The sequence below is a fragment of the Mustelus asterias genome, chromosome 4 (genome assembly GCF_964213995.1).
Source record: "Mustelus asterias chromosome 4, sMusAst1.hap1.1, whole genome shotgun sequence".
NCBI classification, from domain to species: domain Eukaryota; kingdom Metazoa; phylum Chordata; class Chondrichthyes; order Carcharhiniformes; family Triakidae; genus Mustelus; species Mustelus asterias.
The window spans coordinates 24,146,194-24,162,685 of NC_135804.1; the positions used below are offsets into that span (position 1 = coordinate 24,146,194).

The 16,492-nt window shown below is 44.0% G+C and overlaps 1 protein-coding gene across 1 annotated transcript in view; it reads left to right on the forward strand.

Annotated features, from left to right (window-relative positions):
- LOC144493045 (uncharacterized) overlaps window positions 1–16,492 on the forward strand; it is a 275,407-nt gene that overhangs the window by 21,691 nt on the left and 237,224 nt on the right. Inside the window, exons 3-5 of the mRNA XM_078211881.1 lie at window positions 1,189–1,272; window positions 4,918–5,064; window positions 9,819–9,986. Of these exons, the coding sequence (XP_078068007.1) occupies window positions 1,189–1,272; window positions 4,918–5,064; window positions 9,819–9,986 (399 nt within the window). The remainder of the gene's footprint in view (window positions 1–1,188; window positions 1,273–4,917; window positions 5,065–9,818; window positions 9,987–16,492) is intronic.

The following is a 16,492-nucleotide window of genomic DNA, read 5'->3' on the forward strand; positions in this document are numbered from 1 at the left end:
GGGTTGTTGGGGACAGACAGAAAGTTGAGGTTAAAACCACAATCAGATCAGTCGTGATCTTATCGAATGGTGGGCAGAACGGGCTCAAGGAGTGAAATGGCCTACTCCTCTTATTTTTGCATGTTTTTATCACTTGGAGCACGTGGGGGGGGGTGGAGGGGGGGGGGGGCGGTGGGGCAGGGGAGGGGCTGGTGGATTGAGAGATCAGGACTGCCGGAGAGGATGGATGGTGGGGGGATCGGGAGATGAGCACTGGTGGTGGATGTCAGGGCTGACCCGGACAAGTCTGTGGGGGCCAGCAATCAGGCTGGTGGTGGGGGTGGGGGGGAGGTGTCACACAGCCAACAATGCGGGGTCGCAGTGCTGGCTAGCGATCAGGAGGACAGCAGTGCGGGGCCAGTGCGCATGCGCTGATCTCAGTGCTGACAGATCAGTGGACGTGCAGTGGCCCCCTCAGCGCTATGCTGCCCGCCTCTCCAGCAGGAATAGGCCCCGCCCACAGATTTTTAGCACGATTCATGCTAGTGCACTCTGCAGTGCTCAGTATGTGGCAGGTTCATTTTGAAACTCACGCTGAAAAAAACAGCGGGATTTACTGCAGTTTTTATGCAAATTCAACACTTAGGATTTTTTTTGGGAGAATCCCACCCAAATTCTGTGCAGCATGTTTTATTGGTTGTGCTAAAAGTTCTATTCTGTAGTTTGAAGTATAAGTTGCCTTCCCAGTAATGTTTAGTCAGCAGTGCTTATGGTCTATTATAGTAAGTATCTTAAATTGTGAAATCTTGTTGTGCCATCAGTTCCGCTATTTACTAGAAGTACAAATTATCTCTTTTTAAAAAGTTATTGGTCTCTATGGAGACAAAAACAATGAGAATACAAGTTCCCCTCTAAACTATGCACTATTTTACATGCACTCGTGTTCTAGACATAAGCAAAATGTCCTGATTCTATCAAATTGATAAATTATCCCATTGTTGCTTTATTTAATGTATTATGATAATGCCGTAAGTGAAAGACAGGTGTTATAATACAAGTCCTTTCTTTATGTATGGATTTCAATTTATTTTTAATTTTATATTTTTAAGGTTTGTATTAAAAAACAGCAAAGAAAGCAGAAAAATTTGGTGTGAGTTTGTCGCAACAATTATACTGTTAATAAATGTGCATTACACATTTTGTCTTCAGTTGCATAGAAAAGAAGACTTAATTCATAAATTGAAAGACGAAAAGACAGTCTTAAAGGACAAAGCTAATGCAACAGAAGGAAAGGTATGTGTTATGCATGGCTGCAACTCAGCTTTGACGTAAATATTTCACAGAGTTTAGCATCACAATGTATTGTAGCACGTTTATGCACAGAACAATTACCAAGAAGAGCCGAATTAGCTTGATTTCAAAAAGTATTTGCAAGCTATTTTAGTCATTTGTATTGATAAGATCATCGCTGTACAGTTACGTATACTGGCGGCATGGTAAAGTTTCATTGGAAATGCGGACATAGCTAATAGAATTTCTGCTTTGGACCCATTTAGCAATCTAGTGCAATATTTTCTAAACCGGCACAACAGATTACAGAAGCTCAATTTGCACTGAATGCAATTTGCACCTGTTTTGAAAAGTGTTCTTTTCTTTGGGTTTCTGCTGGAACTAGTTTGCAAATTTGCCATGAACCAGGGTAATCAAACAGTGCTTTAAAATGTATTTTTTTCTTAAATTTTGCCTCAAAAAGTATTTATCTAAAAAAGTAAGCATTGATGTCTATGTTGCATTTCTTGAGATAAGCCTTCAGGATGTCTGTGAAGCACTTCCTCTGTCCTCCTCTTATTCAGGAGCCAAATACAGAAGTGGCAGTCGGCAGTAACTTCCTTCTACTGAGCAAAGTTCACCTTTAAGGAGTGGGGGAGGGTGGTGGCGGGCTACCTTTAAGAGCTGAAAGTTGGTTGAAATGTGTGATAATGATGCACCGTGCTCAGCCACCTGTTGAGCATTCACCCAGCCAATGTTATGGGTTGCGCTGAGTTGAACATTAGAATCAGGTAAGCAAGGAGGCACCAGTGTGTTTGCCTGCTGCCTACCTTAATGGAATTGTGACTCCTGCACTATAAAAAGGAAAAAATAATCTTAGCCCGTAGTCTTGCAAATCCATAGTTTGAAATGTGCAGTGCGATTAATTTGAAGGGTTTGGGTTATAGAAGTGGCTTCATCAGATCAAATAATTATTAATGTTCTAATTTTGAAGCTTCATATTTAATTTTAATTTATTTTAGCACAGTTAAGGTTCCATAATGTGTGAAGGCAGCTGAGCGTTTGCTTTTAGGCAGAGGTGACAGAGGAGGGAGAAAGGGCTGAAGTCAGGTGGGTCAGAATTGATCTGCAGTAGCATACAATTTCATACCGGTACATTTTGTGCTGCAGAATTTCTTTGTCAAGGGTCTGGAGCTTAGTTTATTTCAAATCCAGAGGCAAACAGTTGGAAGACAATAAACCAACAAAGGGTGAGCTCGGCTTAGAATACTAATTCGAAAGCCGATGTTGCTGGTGCATAAGCTCTTCCTTGGGAAGTTGCAGCTTCTTAAGTTTTTTGCTTCCCCAAGGGCCAGATAATAGCCTGCAGTCTTTACTTTTGAAGAAGCTTCTGGTTATTGGAATTCCAATAATTCATAAAATATAATTGAGTTTTGAAGAAAACATCATTTATGTAGCATAAACGTGAGTCCAAAGGGGTACCGAAATGTCTTTGAATAATTTCCCACATCATTTAAGACAATACCTGTGTTAGAATGAATAGTCTGCTGAAGATATCTGCCACATATTTTATCTAATTGATGCCCAAAGATAGGAAATCTCTTGTAATAGTATTTTTTTGTCTGTCTTTTCATATCTTTTTATTACCATACTACATTATTTTCACATATTTTTTGCTCTTTTACTGGGGTAGATTTTAAAATTGTGCAATTGTGTTAAACAGGCTGCCGATTCACTATCACCTTTTTCATATGACCATACAAAGTTAAAATCTACCCAAAGTATTTTCATTCTCTTACTGAGATGATCTTTGTTGATCTTGACTCTTTGCAGCTTTTAGAAAATCTGCTTCACTTTGTCATGAGTCAACAGATCATTACTAATCTATACCGATTCCTTGTCCCCACACTTAAAATTCTCATCTTCATTTTTTAAAAATCTTCTCAAGTTTGGTCTACGTTGTCGTTGCATTCTTCTCCAGCTTTGCATCTATCCCACATATTTTTAAAAAATCTCTGGCCATACATATACCCCTTTGGGAAGCAGAGGCATGATCAAGTCGGACTTGCCACCTCCAAGGCAGTTCAGAGTTGGTTACAGGGCAGGCGAATGTTCATGAGGGCTGGTTAGAAGGCCTGCCTCTGTTCTTTGATTCTTAAGCCCTCACCCCCACACTTCCATACACACATATCCCATCAATTCCAGCTCACACCCCTATGCCCCTCTAACCTCATACCCCCCAAACCTGTTGCATGCCACCTCATTCTTCCATGCCACCTCTTGATCTCCATACCACCTCCATAACCACTCCCCCAATATCCACTATGGGCAAACCTAAGGAGCCATGTGAAGATGAAAAGTACTTCTAATTTTCTAATAGAATTTCACTCATACAACCTTGATATAGAGGAAAACCTATTCATGAAATTCACGAAACTCAGTCAAAGATTTTAAAACCCTTTATGGTCAATCTGTTATAAAACAAACAAACTTGCATTCAGTAACCACATCAAATACTGGTAATCCTTTAAACACGTCTTAAAACTGTCAATCATAATGTGAACCCCATTGCTCAGGTAGATTATTTTGGACCTTTGGAAACTCAACTAAGCGTCCATAATAGACTCAGTTGTCATAACAGCCCTTGGTAAATGTCAACAGTTAAATCTATTGATGTTGCAAGAATAGGTGGTGATGGGTTTTTTCTAAGCTATACCAGATGGCCTGTCAATCAATGCACTCCAGCTGTGTATTTTATAGGGCTAGGAATTAAATAACTTTAGACCATGACATTTAAACAGATCTTATTCCCCCTTGAAGAGCCTTTATGTGTCCCTCATAAATTCCTAACTCCCTCAGTACAGATTAAGATCTTTAGAGCAGAGGAAATGGAGTCTGCTTAAATTTACCACCATTTTCAAATGACCTAGCAGATTCATGTTTCATCTCTGTACCATTCATACCTTGTGCCCTTTTCACTACCATTGAAAATAATGACACCTGGAAAGGGCTCCGTAGCTAGGTAACTGTTTATCAATTGCCTTTGTGAAACATCTTAAGACTTTTTATGTTCAAGGGTGTAAATGGTTATTCTTGCGGTATATTGCAAAAGCAAAATAGTTCTACTGTTTTTGGATTAAGCCGATATAAATTAAGGATTTGTCAGTAAAACCAGCAGGAGCAGACTGGAGATTTATAACATCACCTATTGGATTTCGGATATTCTAAGATAATAAAGATGATTATTGACAGTATGCTGTGCTGAAAATATATTTTTGACCGTAACGTGAAACTGTCACTAACCTAACCATTTGAACCAAAGATTAAGTTAGCTTTTTGTCAGAATGTTTATCGAATTCCATCATTTTTCTCTTTCGTAATTTATGCATTCTGGATCTGAAAAAATGTTCATAGACCAGATGCAGCATTTTTTCCTGTTGAATGTAGAATTACCTTGTTTAAAAAGCAGCAGAATTATTATTTCCTTTCTAAAAACTGCAAAGAACCACATACACTTTAGGCTCCAATATTGATGCCAATATTGATGCTGTACTTCACTGGTATCCGAATCTATTAAGGATACTGTGTCCTAATTATTAAAGATGTATTTTCAGTTAATGAAAAGGTGTCTCTGTAATAAAGTTTCTATTTTTTCCCCTATCACAACAGATTTTTCAATATGAGATGCAGATTGAACATCTAAGGCAGCAACTTAAATCAACAGAGTCAGACAGAATGGCCAGTGACCAGGCAATCCACAGCTTAGAGAGACAGCTGCAAGAGTACAGAACACGTCACCATGACGCCACAGTGGAGGTCACTGTTACATTCTAAACTGTATTTAATTTTGTTTTCGGCTTATGCTCTTCACTTAACATGCCTATGCTTCACATGTACAAGGAGGGAAATAACCACAGATTCTCTCAAATTGCAGTAATACTTCTGATAAATGGGACAGAGGCTATTCAGTGCTGTGATTAATCAAAAACCGAGGAACTGAAATTCATTGTTTGATAAATCTGAATAGCAGGTCAATCAACTGTTAATTGCTTAAGTTTCACTGTGCTTCCATTTGAAATATCAACATTTGAATATGTAACTTAAAATACAGGAAATGAGAAGACACATGAGTGGAAACAAGGGATAACAATTCTGGCAAGTTTGGGCTTGTCATGTGAATTGCTACTCATGGTGTCAAACTATCATAAAACTGCTTCATCTGAATATACCTATCCATATTTGTGTGGAAGTAGAGTCAGAGCATATAGGGCCCGATTTTGCCATCGCGTTGTGCCAATTTTGGGCGGGAAAACTTGGTAAAGTCAGGCGTGAGGCAAGTAGTGCGATCCGCGCCTGCCTCGGCGCCGGTTCCCCCTTTACCAAGGCCTGGAAATGGCCACGATCAGGACTGCTTGAAACGGGCGCGATGGCCCTTTCAATACATTTGCAAGCATTTAAATTGACTTAGTGGGCTGCACGGCCAATCTTACCGGCACTTCCCCCTTTACCAATGCGTCCGCCCATCCAGAATCGGCACAAAACAGACATGCTCCACAAAAGTCCGATTCAGGCGCTCTAGTTAGTGAGGAGGTAGGTCCCTAGCATCCGATGGCTCTCTGCTTGGGATCAGTGGGGGGGATGGGGTGTCCGCTTTCCTCTGCCCTAGATCAGTGGGGGGGAAGAAGGGGTCTGCTGCCACTCCGCCTGAGATCAGTGGGGTGGAAGGGGGGGTCTGCTGCCACTCTGCCTGAGATCAGTGGGGAGGAGGTGGGGATCTGCTGCCACTCTGTCTGGGATCAGTGGGGTGGGGGGGTGGGGGGGGGTGGTCCGCTGTCATTCTGTTTCTGATCAGTGGGAGATAAGAGGGTCCACTGCCACTCTGCCTGAGATCAGTGGGGCGGTGAAGGGGTGTCTGCTGCCATTTTGCCTGAGATTTGTGGGGGGTAAGGTGGGAGGGGACCGCGATCGGTCTGGGTGGCGAAGTGGGTGGGGGGATATGGGGGGGTCAGTCATGGTGAGAGGGTGGGGCAATGTCTGTGGGGGCCACGGGCAGGCACTAGTCAACCTGGGAGGGATGTGGCAGGGGAGCCACATTCTATCATTTTCTTTTCTACGCATGCGCAGTTCGAGGCGCCGATCAGATTTGCAGAATTTTGGGCATGTTAAACGCCACCCACAGGCTTCTGCAGTACGATTCAGAATTGCTGATATTTTTTTAGGTGGAGTGCGTATGGGGTCTAAAAGTCGGATCTGAAACACTCCCAGTTTCAAGTCCGCCCAGCACTTAGAATCAAAATAGTAAAATAGAGCCCATAGATTCAGCTAATTTAGGCCTTTGTCCAGTTTGACATTTTTAGAAATAAGCTACGAACGTATTTCTATATAGTTTATTTTTAAAAATATACAGTGTGAGATCTTAGTCCATCAAAGTAACCATTGCCCTGAGTGTTTATCACTGTAATTATTCCAAATTCTAGTAAGAAAACTGCAGATCAAATAGCTACTATATTGTCCTGCGGCATGGTGGCACAGTGGTTAGCACTGGTGCCTCACAGCGCCAGGGACCCAGGTTCGATTCCGGCCTTGGTCACTGTCAGTGTGGAGTTTGCACTTTCACCCCGTGTCTGTGAGGGTTTCCTCCGGGTGCTCCGGTTTCCTCCCACAGTCCAAAGATGTGTGGGTTAGATTGATTGGCCATGCTAAAATCGACCCTAGTGTCAGAGGGATTAGCAGGATAAATGTGTGAGGTTATAGGAATAGGGTCTGGGTGGGATTGTGGTCAGTGCAGACTCAATGGACCGAATGGCCTCATTCTGTACTGTAGAGATTCTATGATTCACAGCAAAATGGCTCAAACTAACTATTCTAACATTCAGTGTTTATGGCTTTTTTTTAAACATCTGAATCTGCTTCCTACTTTTCTGCATAATGCATGAAACATGAGGGGGAGGCCTAGTGTATTATCGCTAGACTATTAATCCAAAAATTCAGCTAATGTTCTGGGGACCCGGGTTCGAATCCTGCCACGGCAGATAGTGGAATTTGAATTCCATAAGAAAAAATCTGGAATCAAAAATCTACTGATGACCATGAAACCATTGTTAATTGTCAGAAAAACCCATCTGGTTCACTAATGTCCTTCAGGGAAGGAAATCTGCCCTCCTTATCCGGTCTGGCCTACATGTGACTCCACAGACACAGCAATGTGGTTGACTCTCAACTGCCCTCTGAACAATGGCAATTCAGGATAGGCAATAAATGCTGGCCAGCCAGCGATGCCCATGTCCCACAAATAAATAAAATAATTTATCTACACACTTCACAGTGGCCCTTAGTTACACTTTCATAGCATTTTACATTCTAAATCTAATATCTGAAGGCAAGTGTTTTGTGGAATCCTCTCACAAATTGTAACTTTGGTGAGATTGAGAATGGAAAATTGTTACAAAATCCAACTTAGCTTCTTGTGGAGCAGGGTCCCCGTGAGCATCATAGGCCAGAAACTGACAGCACATGCAAAATCCAGTGTCCTTCAGGCCAAGGGCAGGCCCCTGTGTGCCTGTGCATCACAAAATGGTGTCATGTGACTAGGACTGCAGCTCAATAATCAAGAAGAGTTGCAGCCAGGGAGCAGGGAGGGATCCAAAGGGAGGCGGGACAAAGAGAGGTCCCAAAAGGAAGTGGGGACAGGGAGAGGTCCCAATTAAGTAAGAGTAGCAGAGAAAGAGGCTCTAAGCAGAAAAGTGACACAGCACTCAAGAAAAGCCCTGGCGATCAGCTCGGGAGAGGGCTCGGGAGAAGCCTGGCAATCTGAGAGGGTAAGCGTTTTAACAACACCAGGTGACCTGTGTTTACCCCAGTCCAACGCCGGCATCTCCACATCATGACTACAATCTGAGAGAGCTCAGGAGAAGCCCAGGCAGTTGAAGGAGGCATCAGGAGGTTGGTGATTCAATGCCGGAGGCCATTGGGCCAAAGGTAGCCCTTTGGAGTAGTAGTGTTCTGCTCAATGTGGATGAAGAGTTTAAGTTGTACTTATGAGTTAGTGCTGGTAGACAATCTGTGGAATCCAGGGAATGGAGTCTCCGGAAATTAAATTGAAATGCTGAGAGAGCTGGGCTGTTACTGAGGCAGTCTGAATTAGAGCGAATTCCAAGGCAAGGTCTTCAAACTGAGAGCGCGTCAGAGAGACAGACACTGGAACTCTACCACCTTGCCCGCCACGGAATCGCTGAGTGAGGTTGTAAAATTCCACCCAGAGTTTCCATGAGATTGGTTGACTCACATTGTTTACTGATGTCTGGATGGATTGTTGACATATCCATGGAATCTGTCTTGGCCTTATTTGCCACTTATGGTGCAGTGTGGTGTGTTCAACCACAGGTTGCCTGTTAATTCACATGCACCTGATATTAATCCTGAATATTAGAATTTGAGATAAATACTATAATTTTTTCTATATTTCTGACCTTGTAGAGTTTCTTTTAACTTGTTCAGGACCCATGGAATCTTATGGCCTTATTCTTTTAGCAAGTGTCCTTAATCACAAACTTTGGGCCTGATTTTACCAAAACTAAAATTGCGGTAAAGTTGGGTGTCGGGCCTATACCGCGATCGACACCCAATTCCGAGCAGATCGCGCCTTTACCGACACCCGATTCGGGTCTGGCCTGCGCCCGAATCGGGCGGCCCGATGATTTAAATGCATCAGCATGCATTTAAATCGACTTAATGAACCGCGCGCCCAACCCTACCACCAAATCCCACTTTACCGTCTTCTGGCCCGATCCGGATCCGCGCTTTTAACGACCTGGTAAATAAAAGTCTGAAGTCGTCGCTGCAGCTTCCGAAGAGCGGGGTTAGAGCCTGCAACGGCTCTCTGACCTAGGTCATCCTCTGGCGGGGAGGGTGGGACGAGGGGGGGGGGGGGGGGGGGGGAACCTAGATCATCCTCTGGTCGGGTGGGGGGGGGGTCTGCGGCCGATCAGTGGGGAGGGAGGGGGCAGGGGGGTCCGCCGCCACTCTGCGGGCGATCCCTCCTCCCCACCGGAGGAACGAATCCCTCCTGCCGGAGTGGACGTGCGGCCATGCCATCCCACAAAACCTTCAGGATGAAGCGATTCCTCGCTAAGAAGATGAAGCAGAACTGGCCGATTCCACAGTGGATCCGCATGAAAACCGGCTACAAGATCAGGACAAGCCCAAGAGGAGACACTGGAGAAGGACCAAGCTGGGCCTGTAAAGGGATACACCATCACTGGTACACTACCAGCCACAGCCATCTCTCCCGCTCTCTTGCCCCTGCAGGGAAGAGTAATCTGTGGCTGGGAGTGTACCAGTGATGGTGTAATGAAAGAATCATTAGGGCTGCATCAATTAGCTGATTTAAGAAATGAAATATAGTAACAGTTGTATTATTTTCCTAATTCGTAACAGAATCGTACACAAAAATATTCTTAACAATTATTAGAATGAGAAATATACCTTTTTAACATTTTCAAATATTTTGGGGGGTTTTTTCAACCTTCACATATAGCTTGGTATAACATGGCATCTTATCCCTGCTGTAGGTGGATCAATGCCAAGATACAATAGGACAGCTGAATACAAAACTTTCATCTCTTCACATTGCTCAGGAGTCAGCTGAAAAGATTTCTGAACACAAGCAGGAGACAATTTACCAACTGGAGCTTGAGAATCAGGCCCTACAAAGCGAAGTCTTAGAGCTCCAGACAAAGGTAACTCCACTTTTCTGTACTAGTGTAATATAATACATGACTGTATAATCCCACTGCGGACATTGATTTGAAGGGCAGCACGGGTGGCACATAAGAACATAAGAAATAGGAGCAGGAGTAGGCCATCTAGCCCCTCGAGCCTGCCCCGCCATTCAATAAGATCATGGCTGATCTGATAGTGGTTTAGTTCCACTTACCCGCCCACTCCCCATAACCCTTAATTCCCTTCTTGATCAGAAATCTATCTACCTGTGACTTAAACATATTTAACGAGGTAGCCTCCACTGCTTCAATGGGCTGAGAATTCCAGAGATTCACTACCCTCTGAGAGAAGAAGTTCCTCCTCAACTCTGTCCTAAACTGACTCCCCCTTATTTTGAGGCTGTGTCCTCTAGTTCTTGTTTCCTTTCTAAGTGGAAAGAATCTCTCTGCCTCTACCCTGTCGAGCCCCTTCATTATCTTATATGTCTCTATAAGATCTCCCCTCAGCCTTCTAAATTCCAACGAGTACAGGCCCAATCTACTCAATCTCTCCTCATAAGCTAACCCCCTCATCTCCGGTATCAACCTGGTGAACCTTCTCTGTACTCCCTCCAAGGCCAATACATCCTTCCGCAAATAAGGGGACCAAAATTGCACACAGTACTCCAGTTGCGGCCTCACCAGTACCTTGTACAATTGCAGCAAGACCTCCCTGCTTTTATACTCCATCCCCTTCGCGATAAAGGCCAACATTCCATTTGCCTTCTTGATCACCTGCTGCACCTGCAAACTGAGTTTTTGCGATTCATGCACAAGGACCCCCAGGTCCCCTCTGCACAGTAGCATGTTGTAATTTTGCACCATTTAAATAACAGTCCATTTTACTATTATTCCTTCCAAAGTGGATAACCTCACACTTGTCAACGTTATACTCCATCTGTCAGATCCTTGCCCACTCACTTAGCTTATCCAAATCTCTCTGCAGTCTTTCTGCACCCTCCACGCAATTCGCTCTCCCACTCATCTTTGTATCATCCGCAAACTTTGTTACCCTACACTCGGTCCCCTGGTTAGCACTGCTGCCTCACAGCTCCAGGGTCCTGGGTTCAATTCCCGGCTTGAGTCACTGTCCGTGTGGAGTTTGCACATTCTCCCCGTGTCTGTGTGGGTTTCCTCCAGGTGCTCTGATTTCCTCCCACAGTCCAAAGATGTATGGGTTAGGTGGATTGGCCATCCTAAATTGCCCCTTAGTGTCACGGGGACGAGCTATGGTAAATGTATGGGGATATGGCCTGGGTGGGATTGTGGTCTGTGCAGACTCGATGGGCTGAATGGCCTCCTTCTGCACTGTTGGATTCCACAATGAATAACAATGTATTTAAAGAATCATTAACAACGGTACAAGTATATATTTAATAATTCAGGATTAGCTGGAACACTGACTTTTTTCCTGAATGCTGTATTCTGGGATGAAAAACTGTTTATCAGAGCAAGACTGCAAAAAGAATTGCAAGCATCACATTTAATATTTTGATGGGAGAATTGCATCAACAGTAACTAAGTTATTCAGTTCAAAACATGGCAAAGCGTCATGAAACATATATCTACATTTGTAAAGTAATAGTTTTATATAAGTATTTTACCGGTTTGGTCAAAGCACATTTATCTTTCACATACACTCTCTGCTGATCTAATGTGATATTATAAAATTGGTAAAGTGTGATTGCTGTGTATAATTGAAAGCATTGCAGCCTGTTAGTTCTAGAAATGGTAATGATGTCATTAGAGTATATACTGGACCTTCATTCTAAAATAAATAGATGAATGGGAAATTATTCCCGGTCTGTGTGGTGGCTTAAGGTAGCAAAATGTGAAGTAGCTGAACTTCTCTATTGAGAGAATGCTGCTATAACAGACCGTGAACACTTTGCTTTCAATTGTTATGTCTGAGCCAAGACACTTGTATTTTAGATTGACTTGTGTACTATTTCTTTGTTTTTCAAAATCAATTTCCTGTTCTGCTGAAACTTGCTCAGTAGTCCATTCCATGGAGCCACCAGGTGCTTGAGTAATAAAATTCTGTCTGAATTCTGTACTCTGAAGTGTTTGATGTCACTTTTTTTGTAGAATACAGCTACAGAAGCAGAATAATAATGTTAAATTCCCAGTGGGGTGATGGTGAAGGAAGTGTGGAAACTGATGATGTTTTCTGCATCAAGAATTAGTGTTTTTTAACTTAAAAAAGATGTCAACATAAGACTACAGGCAAATAGCGATCTACAGATTTAAAATGAGATGGTCAATTTGACTGTTTAATAATCTCTTGCAAGGTGAACAAGGTGAGGGGGAGTAAATATTCCAGAGTATGCAATATTTCTAAAACACAGGCAGAATGGGGAAAATGTAGATTATAGGGGCCGATTTTACCAAATCGGGACGAAGTGCCGGGTCCGGTCGTCAAACGGATCCGCGCCCGGCAGCCGCGTTCCAGCGCGCCCATACGCCTTTTTTCGGCACCGGTCTATTGGGCAGGGCTTGGCGCTGTTGGAGCGGCCGGAGCTCCAGCTGCACCTGCGCAGTTCGGAACAGACCGCAGGCAGCGCCCCCCGCCCCGGGAAAGGCAAAGCAGCACAGACAGCAGAGAGGATTAAAGGAATTCTCTTTGGAGGATAATGTCCAAATCACAGGAACTAAAAACCTGACAGTCCAAAATCTGGGATAATATTACAGGACAGGGATGGGGGATATACATTTTGAAATATTATCCCAGATTTTGGACTGTCAGGTTTTTAGTTCCTGTGATTTGGACATTATCCCCCAAAGAGAATTCCTTTCATCCTCTCTGCTGTCTGTGCTGCTTTGCCTTTCCCGGGGCGGTGGGATGGGGGATGGAGAAGGGGAGTGACGTGTCTGCCCCTTGGGGGGGGGGGGGGGGGGGGGGGAGGGGGGGGGGAGGGGGGGGGTGGAAATCCCTCCTCCGATCCCTCCTCCGGCCACAGACTGGCAGCGCCGCCCCCCCCCACCAGGGGCAGACACGTCACTCCCCTTCTCCATCCCCCATCCCACCGCACACCCCCCCCCCGGCCAGGGGCAGACACGTCACTCCCCTTCTCCATTCCCCCCCCCCCCCCCCCCGGGAAAGGTAGAGCAAGGCCAGGAACGTGCAGGAGGCTGTCGACGGACTGCAGATCAGAAGGATGGTGGAGGGAGACCAGTGATCAAGCTAGGTCGGGGGGGTGTCTCCCCAGGGGGGTCCGATCCCGGGGTGGGGGGGGGGGGTTTGCCGGCGGGGCCTGCCTCCCAGGGGGGTCCGATCGGGGGGGGGCTGCTGGGGTGGTTCGCGGGGGGGGGGGGGGTCCGCGAAGGATGGTTGGAGGGGATTGGCTTTGGCAGTTCCCCTGCTGAATTGGAGTCTCATTCGGACTTTTATTTAGCAGGTCGTTTAATGCGTGGACGTGAAATGGGCCGCAACCTGGTAAAGTCGGATTCGTCGGTAAAGTTGGGCGCAAGCTTCATTAAGTCGATTTAAATGCATGCAAATGCATTTAAATCGTCGCACTGGCCGATTCGGAAGCGCGCCAGACCCGTGCCCAGATCGGGGCTCGGTAAAGACGCGATCTGCCATGAGTCGGGTGCAGATCGCATTTTAGGCCCAACGCCCAACTTTACCGCGATTTTGCGCCTGAAAACGGGCACAAAAGTTTGGTAAAATCGGGCCCACAGTCTTGATGATGAAGAATGACATAACGACAGTCATCGGAAAGGATCATGGCTCAGAAGGTAAAGAAGTGGAAACAGAGGTTCGGAATAACAAGGGTCAGAGAGTAATATATAGGTCCTCTGACAGTTGATGGCCGCAATTCTCCCATCCTGCTGCACTAATGTTTTAGTGCAGCGGGCTGGGAGACTGTCACATCGGTCGATTTGCGGGGTTCGCATGCATGTTCACGTCTCCCAGTGCCGGATTTCCAGTGGCGTGTGCTCCGCGCCAGAAATCGGCGGGGAGGCACAAAGGCAATTAACTTGGTCATTTTAATCTCATTTGAATGCGATTAGCAGACCCAAGCCCGCTAGCATCTCCCCCCTCCGTCACCAGAATGGTTCACTCCAGCAGGGATTACAGTAGCTCCCTACTTTCGGGGAACTAGCTGGAGTGAAGTGGGGGCAATCAGGGCCTCCCAGAGGGTGCGGGGGAGGGGGGCCTGTTGGCTTCTGACAGTCAGTGGGAGCACATTACACACTGACTCGCGGGTTGGTGAATGCCGACCGCTCGCCATCCTATGAATTCTATCCAGAGTATTGTGTAATGAAGCAAGTTTAATTAGTAATCTCAAAGTGAAAGATCCTCTGGGAAAAGGTGATCATAATACAATTGAATACCATTTTAAGATTGAAATACTCCGCCCCTGAAAAAGAATCTTGGGCCTTGATTTTCTGGTCCTCCCAGTGGGTTTTCCGTTGATGGAGGCAGGTTGCCATTGGTAGACAGATTCCCCAGGGATTTCCTAGCGAGCCGCCTTGGCCGCCTGAAAACCCACCACGAGCAATGGCTGAAAATCCCAGCCTTAAATTCAAACAAAGCCAGTTATGTGGGGATGAGGGGAGCCCTAGCTTAGGGTGACTGGGTAAATGGACTAAAAGGTATTGCAGTAAATAAACTTTGGGAAACATTTAAAGAAACAATTCAAAATGTTCAAGAAAAATGCATTTCATCAAAAAACAGAAAATTTAATGAGAAAGATCCATCCATGGCTTACTAGGGAAATTAAGAGTTAAGATTTAAAAAAGAGTCTTCTCGTGTTCCAATGAATGGTAGTAAGCCTGAAGATTGGCAGTGTATTAGACATCAGCAAATGGCAATCCCATCAGTTGATTCGAAGGGAAAAAAGTGTATAGCTGAAAACTAGCTAGGAATTTAAAAGCAAATTGTAAGAGCTTTTACAAGAAAATAAAAAAAAGGAGAGTAGCTAAAATACATGTTTATCCCTTGAAGGCAGAGATAAGAGAAGTATCATAGAGAATAAATAAGTGGCAGAGATGTTGAACTACATACCAGAAACAGAGGGCAACAAAGGAGCTAATGAGAGTGATGAGTCTAAGGCAGAGAAAAATATTGGAGAAAACTAGGAGACAAAAAGCTGTCACATCCCTGGGACCTGATAGCCGACATCCGACGGTTCCAAAGACACAGTTGCAGAGGTAGTAGATGCACTGGTTATATATATTTTCAAATGTCATAGACTCCAGAATGCTCCCAGCAAATTGGAAGTTAACAAATGTAACACTACTTTTCAAGAAAGGAGAGAGAATGAAAATTGGGAGCTATAAACTAGTTAGTCTGGCATCAGTCAGCATGAAAATGTTGGAATCTGTTATTCAGGAAGTCTTAACAATGCACTCAGAAAATTATAGTATGATCAGATATAAGCAACACAGTTCCCAAAAGGGAACTCATATTTGACAAGTTTATTGGAGTTATTTTGAAGATGCAACGAGTAAAATAAGGGAACCAGTAGATGTAATGGATTTCCAAAAGGCATTTGATAAGATGCACACAAAAGTTTATACACAAGATGAGGGCTCATGGATTTAGGTTAAACACAGGAAGAGGAGAGTAGAGATAATTAGGACATTTCAAGTTGATGGGCTATAGGTAAGGATCAGTGCTGGTGCCTCAGCTATTTACCCATATTAATGACTTAGGCAAAGAAACCGAGAGTAATACATTTTAAGTTTGTTGACAATGAAATGTTAGGTGGGATGTAACTGTGAGAATTAAGTTGGTTATGCAGCACAGAAACAAGCCATTCATCCCAGACAGTCCGTGTGGTGTTTATGCTCCATTCGTGCCACCTTTCATCATTCTTCTTCTAAATCTACCATCATAACTGTCTGTTCTCTTCTCCTTCAGATGCTTGCCTAAATTCCTCTTAAATGCAACTATCGTACACACTTGAGTAGGGAATGAGCACACATTCTTACCATTCTTTGGGTACAGAAGTTTCTTCTGATTCCCTGTTGGATTTCTTGGTGATTAACTTACATTGATAGATTGTAGTTATGTTTTAACGAACAACAGGAAACATTGGCTCTGTACCCACTCTTTCAAAACAGTTCATAACTTCAAAGACCTCTCTTAGATCCCCATTTGGCTCTTCTATTTTCAAGAGAAATATTTTACGTGTAAATCTACTGAGTTCCAATTAGGAGTAATCTTAAAAAGCTTTAAAGGGTTAATTGAATGACAAGTAGTATTCGCCAATTTTAATTAATTGGATTGGCGGGTTTCGGGGACAAATTATTTTATATCTTCTATGATGTAAATGTTTTTGCACTGATGCATTAACAAAAATATACATGTTCTTAAAATGAAGCTGCTAATGTAGGTTGGTACTAGTTTGTTCTGTAAGTTTCATTGATGGATTGAAGTGACAGAAATTAGAATGTTTTACATGCACTTTTCGGATTTGATGAGGATTGATCATTTGTCATTTAAAAAATCCTAATTTCTGCAATCCCTAAAT